This window comes from Perna viridis, chromosome 9 (assembly GCF_037379345.1).
Source record: "Perna viridis isolate PV_CMFRI_1.1 ecotype Kerala chromosome 9, ASM3737934v1, whole genome shotgun sequence".
Taxonomy (NCBI): Eukaryota; Metazoa; Mollusca; class Bivalvia; order Mytilida; family Mytilidae; genus Perna; species Perna viridis.
The window spans coordinates 30,173,803-30,180,324 of NC_142453.1; the positions used below are offsets into that span (position 1 = coordinate 30,173,803).

The following is a 6,522-nucleotide window of genomic DNA, read 5'->3' on the forward strand; positions in this document are numbered from 1 at the left end:
TCCAATTCAGCAAATACATTGGTAAACAAATATATACAAATATCCCGGATTCAAATAAATGGATAACAACAATTAAATTATGGATAAAGAAGCTTGGTTTTGGCTACTTAACTGATGATAATAGCAATATCAAAAAATGTCTTATCTAATATCAAACAAAGACTCCATGATCAAACCTTACAAAACCAAAATAGTAGAATAGGTGAAAGCAATAAATTATCTTTCTATAAAACTATCTATAGGCAAAACCAAAGGCCTTCCTATGTTGATGTCTGTAGATACAAGTCTGATAGGTCAACAATTTGTAAATATAGAATAAGTGCCCACTCTCTAGCAATAGAGAAAGGTCACTATAAAAATATCCCTCAAAATAACAGAATTTGCACAAAATGTACCACTGGGCAAATAGAAGATGAATTTCACTTCTGTATTCATTGTCCAGCCTAAAATTCATATAGAAAAGAACTAATTACTAAGCTTAAAAGTAATAATGAAAACTTTAACTCTTTAACAGAAAACAAAATACAATTTGTTTTGAATAGCAGTCACCACTGCTGCAAGTTCCTATGTTAATCAAACAAATGTACCGGTAGACCATATTAATTTATATCTTTCTTTTTTCTTTGTTGTTGTTGTCTGAATTTACATACTTTCTTTCTATTATTTGTGTTATGATCATTTCCTGTAAATGTGTTACAACAAAAAAAAAATACAAAAGAAATAGAGATGGCTCGGTCATGTTCTTCACAGACCACCACAAGATGTGAATAAGGAGGGCCAAAAGTAGACACCGGAAGGAAGAGAGGAAGACCTAAAACATCTTATTGTCGAACCACTGAGAGAGAAATAGTCGAAAGGGTACACTTGGGGTATCATCAAAAGGAAAACCTACAACAGAGAGGAGTAGAGGATAACTTGTCCTTGCCCTATGTGTCAACAAACATGCAAAGGACTAAGTAAGTAAGGAAGGAAGGAAGTTTAGAATATTTAGGGTATTTTCAAAGGTTTTTGGTAAAAAAAAAAAACTGATTACCAAATCAATTATTGATATAAACTTGAAAAACATTTAGGCAACGCCTATAAATGTTATCTAGTTTTCAAGATTTGTTTTCAACTTGAATCTATGAACTAATAAAATAAGGAATGTAGACAAATGAACAGAGGCAGGAACAGACACACAGACAGACAGGGTGGTTCCTATATACCCAAAACTTTGTTTGGGGGGGGGGTGGGGGGTTACAATAGTAAATGAAGTTTACTATGATCAATGACCTTGATAATCTGTCACAATCAAAGTTGAGTTAAAAAGAGACTCTAAGAGTGAAATGTATCTGTATGCTTAATATTTAATGTGTATACTTCAAAATAATATAAATCTGAACAAAATATTTTAAAAAAATTGAAAAAACATGTACATGGTTCAAATCATTCTAACATAAAATCAGTTATACAGAAGTTACTATGCATCAGGTGTCAATTTCTCTCCAAATTTTTACAGCTTTAGCCTCCTCTTCAGCTGTGGAAAGTGAAGGCCTGTGGTCAATTTCAATAAAATTCCTAAGTAGAAAATTAATCATAAGCTATTTTGTCATAAGTGAGACCTCATAACTTACACCTAATTTTACATGTTACGAAACCGACTGGCATTCAATTTTTTATCAATAATTTTGAAACTTCAAAATTGTCAATATACTCCCAGTAATCAGATACATCAGCTTCTTCATAAAATGTGTCTATCTTTAAAACATTACTTTATATAAAATATCTCTTTATCTTTAAAAGGTTGCTTTACATAAAATACCTCTTTAACTTTTTTTAAACACCTACTGCAAGACCATTAAAGGTCAAAGCTATTTTTAGAAGTTCATTTCCTTCTTCTTCTCTTAATCCATTACTCTGAAATTCTTTCGACAATTCCCTAAATGTAATGGCAATTCTCCGATCCTGGATATCTTGTCTATGTATAGCATGCTTCCACACATGACGAGCAGGACCATACACAATTAACAAACATCGTCTAAACATAGGAACATGTACTTCCAATTCTGGTCTGTCTTCATTGGTAAAACAAAGAACAGAGTCGGACAATAAATTTAACGTCACTAATCTTTCTCCCCATAACCAAAAATCATCAAAATGGGGATCAATGGATGACCCTCTTTCTGCAGTATATTCTAAGTTGCAAAGTTCAACTGGTAAAAAATCTGATAACCTTTCAACCTTTTTCATACGTTCATATATTTCTCTGCTAAATTCTGGTAAGCCTGTAAAATTTGACATCTTCAGTTTCTTTTTCTTAAAATTGACTTTAGGTCCATAATCCTGAAAAGAAATACAAGACATTAATACACAGATTTAGATAACATGAGTTTATTTTATAAGAACATTTAGAACAATTTAAATTACATAACTTTGAAAGGTGACCAATAACTGTCATGTGCAATTGGTCAACAGATACATGTACCTGAGTGGTCAGAAACAATAAGCATAAAAAATGTGGGCCAAAGAAAAAGTCCCCAATGTATAAGCTTTATGTGATACACACCTGTTTTCTCCTACCAGACTGTGACAATGAGAATGGTGTCTGGTCAATTTTATCACAGATTTCTTTTTCTTCTTGAGCACTGACAAAATCAGGTATTATGACAATTCCAGAAAATTCAATACTTTGACCACTGTGTTGACATACTGTCTCATCTTCTACAAAAAATTGGGAATGAATGGAATATTAAGTGATACCCGCCACATAATGGTGAAAAAGGGGGATGGCAAAATGTTCAAAATGGCTTGAAAACTACATTTTGGATATTGCTGGAAATTGAATTTAACCTGTATTCAACAATACATACTAAACAACTGTGCAAAGTTTCAAAAAAAATTAATTAATCAATTTTCATCTGGAAATCATCGGGAATGGAGTTCAATGGACAGGTGGAAGCATGGACATGCAACTTTTCAAAGGGTAGCACATGTTGTACTTTGTGTGGCAAGGTACAAATAAATGAAGTAATACTCAGTGACTGAGATTAGAATTTGGAGAATGGGCCATTTTTATTGATCTTCAGAATTTTAATGGGCAATACTTTGCACATTAAAATTATGGGACATCATCAGCTGGAATGTGATAAATGGTACATAACCATCACTACACCCCACCCCACCCCACCCCATTTCCAACCTACCCGGTAATCTCAATCACTAATTACTAGTACAATGTACAAATGTACTATCTTCAACTGACAATCTAATCTAAAAGAAAGAAGCAGGATTATCCAATACTTGGCTCAGTACATTAATCAAGAATAACATTACCTAAATAAAATTCTAAAAACCATTATTTTTTAAATTGAAAGTAAAAGTGACTATAGTGCTTCATCTGAACTTGAAAGTGAATTCATAGTGTTCCCTGCATGTTTTAAAAAGGGCAGGTTAATCAAGGTTGAAAAGTAGTACTTTAGCATGTCAGAGGCAAACTTGAAATTGCATCATGAAAGTAGGGAAAATTTACCGAAAATGAATCAAAAGGGCAGGGTGACAGGGGTCCTCCCAAAAATGTCCGTAGGAACATGGAGCAGACTATGTCATTATCATCTACTCTTGTTAATAATTTTTTTATTTTTTACCAGTTTGCTATTTTTCAGCATACTTAGTTTTCTGCTAATTTAAAGGTGGCCACAGGCAAGGTTAAAAACTTTTTTATTTTTCACCAGTTTGCTATTTCTCAGCATACTGAGTTTTCTGCTAATTTAAAAGTGGCCACAGGCAAGATTAATGGTATCTAAAATTAATACAGAAATGATATTTCTTTAATAAATCATAATTTTTGGTCAAATCCAGCCCAAATTTTTCTGAACTGGAGATAATAGGTGATACATAATTAAATCAAGAATTTTCATCAGTTTTATTAACATTCCTTTGTGCTTAAACAATCTATATTAACATTCTTTAAGGCTTAAACAATCTATATTAACATTCCTTTAGGATTAAACAATCTATATTAACATTCCTTTAGGCTTAAACAATCTATATTAACATTCCTTAAGCCTTAAACAATCTATATTAACATTCCTTAAGGGTTAAACAATCTATATTAACATTCCTTAACGGTTAAACAATCTATATTAACATTCCTTAAGGGTTAAACAATCTAAAATATATATATACCATTGTCAGCTTATCAATATATGGTTGATCATCAGGATGTTTGAAGAATTCTAAGATTTAAAGTTTTATCCTTTTGACAGTAACAGTATATTTGCTTTCACAGGTAAAAACTTGAAAATTAAGTAGTACCAGGTAAATAAAGAGTAATCAAGGGAACCAAGATTCTAGTGGAAATAAAGAGAATGTAATCCAGGGACAAAGACCAGACATGGAAAACAGACAAACACAACAAAATACATAAGGTAACTGAAATAATACATACATAGAAACAAAAGTAAATGAGCAACTTGGACTCTACTAAAAACTGGGAAAATGGACCAGGTGCACCAGTAGGGTAAGCATCCTCTGCGTTTCTAGAAACAACCGCCGAGTTGCTCATAAAAAGTCAAGTCTCGGGTAGACAAAAGAGGAAAGGAAAACTATGATATGTTGAACAAATCAGTTTTCATGGTGCAAATGGATACACTGTAACTTTGTTATATTAGTATACTAAAAAGTCACACGTTGTTATGTTGCCAGTGTAGCTTAGCTTTTTTCAAATAACCAAAAAAAAATATTTTTAACTTTGAGAAATACCATTCTGACTGGCTGCCTCTGCACCATCATTTTTGTTGTAACTTGTTTCTGTGTGGTGAATATCATCTTCTAGTAGGCCTGAACTGCACCAGGCTCTTTTGCATCTACAGCAGTAGTTGTATAGTTTAACCTAGAACATAAATGCTACAAGTTGCAATGTAAACAATATTGTTACACATGTCTGAGGTGTTGCTTTAACAAGGTGATTTTGACAAAAGCATGAACTCACATGCCAGCTTTTAATATGCCTGAATCTCAAATGGGGAGCTTCCTGTAACCCTTCTGTGGAACCATCAGTGCAATCCCTGCATGCACAGGGATGAATTTAATCCCTTTTGGAATTTTGGCACTGGAAAAATTTTTGGTGGTAGTCAAAACATAAAAATATCTCCAGGTTCAAATCCCAAAAGGGTTAAAATTGAAACCCAAAAAAAAAAGGGGGAGTGGGCTACTCAGAAATGTCTGCCATACAAAGGCTAGGATGATTTTTTGGGATCATATTTTTGAATTTTTAGTATTTTTGTGGTTGCCAAAAATATCAAGATTTTTTTTATGGGTTGGAAAAAAGGTATTTTTTATGTACATGAATGGTCATACCACCCATCTCCAATCAGCATATACTTGGCGATACAAGTTTTCGCCTTTTTATAAGTGCAATAAACAAAAACTATCCATAAAAATACATTATTTACAATTTATCTTAAAACTAAAATTTTTAAACATAAATTGATGGTTTTAAAGAATATTGTTTGATATCATGCTGCTCAAATTAGTGATAATGTGTACAATGAAAGTATCACATAATTTCAGCAGTTCTCGAAAAGATTTTAAACAAGTTGGTTAATGCTACTTGTCAGAAAATTGTGTTTTGAACAAGATAGAAATGTATGGGTAAAAAATCAAGACAACAAACTTAGTAGTTAGTTAAACTTGAGGTTGCCTTGATAGTGCCAAATTTTTTGTGCATTTTTTATTTACTTTTTTGGGGGGGAGAGTATTTAACAGGGCTCACAGTATTTCTAGTTGATCAAATAAATTCATTAAAAGCATAAGGACAAGTTAAAAGGGCAACGGGTGTAGCATGTGCTTAAAGCGCATCTCTTTTTATTACACATCACATAGACTTTGTGAGGAGTGACCAATCCCTGTAATAAAAAGTCCCTGTTTTGGCTAAAATAATAATAATATTTATTCAAGATAAAAGGCATAAGATATTGATAAAATACTGATTAAAATAAGCACTATATACATTCTGATTAAGACCGATACAGATAGTAATGATATAAAAGTGAATCTAAATAATTTATTGATATCAATAAATGGGGAATAAATTCCACAACGGCTTGCCATAGAAATTTCATTATTAAATATGGACTGAAATTTCCATCATTTAAAAGAAATCGCAGTTTAAAAAAAATAACTACATGTATCCTTACAGCTTTGATTTGTTTTAGAGAAATTGTTGGTTTGCCTTGTTTTTCACATATAATACAGGTACGAATTCCTTTACATCCACATGTATCGGTCATATCCATCTAACCATCAGCCCATCGGCATCGAAAAAAATACTACAGGGTCAAAATGTAGCACGGGAGTGAAACAGTAAAATATGTCTTTCTTGTTCTACGATATGTCTCATAACCACAGTATTTGTATGTAGCAGTTAGGACTAATAAGACAACAATAGTTACATTTAATCCATGGTAGAAAGAATTCTGTCGTAATAAAAATGTGAAGTTTTTCCAAACTAATGTCTTTCGGAGTGTCAAGAAATATAAATGA

General features: G+C 32.2%; 1 protein-coding gene across 2 annotated transcripts; it reads right to left on the reverse strand.

Moving 5' to 3' along the window:
* Positions 1-1,326: 1,326 nt before the first annotated feature.
* Positions 1,327-6,354, reverse strand: LOC148607743 (alpha-ketoglutarate-dependent dioxygenase alkB homolog 4-like). 2 transcript variants are annotated; one of them, XM_088544322.1, is made up of 4 exons: positions 6,177-6,354; positions 4,741-4,870; positions 2,546-2,697; positions 1,327-2,322 (listed from the first exon to the last, which is right to left on the reverse strand). In XM_088544322.1, exons 1-4 carry the CDS (start codon positions 6,273-6,275, stop codon positions 1,816-1,818), a joined length of 888 nt encoding a protein of 295 aa, XP_088400448.1. In that variant the 5' UTR covers positions 6,276-6,354; the 3' UTR covers positions 1,327-1,815. The 2 variants fall into 2 exon arrangements, with proteins under 2 accessions (XP_088400448.1, XP_088400447.1); XM_088544321.1 differs by having other exon boundaries at positions 2,546-2,700; positions 6,177-6,352.
* Between the last annotated feature and the right edge of the window lie 168 nt (positions 6,355-6,522).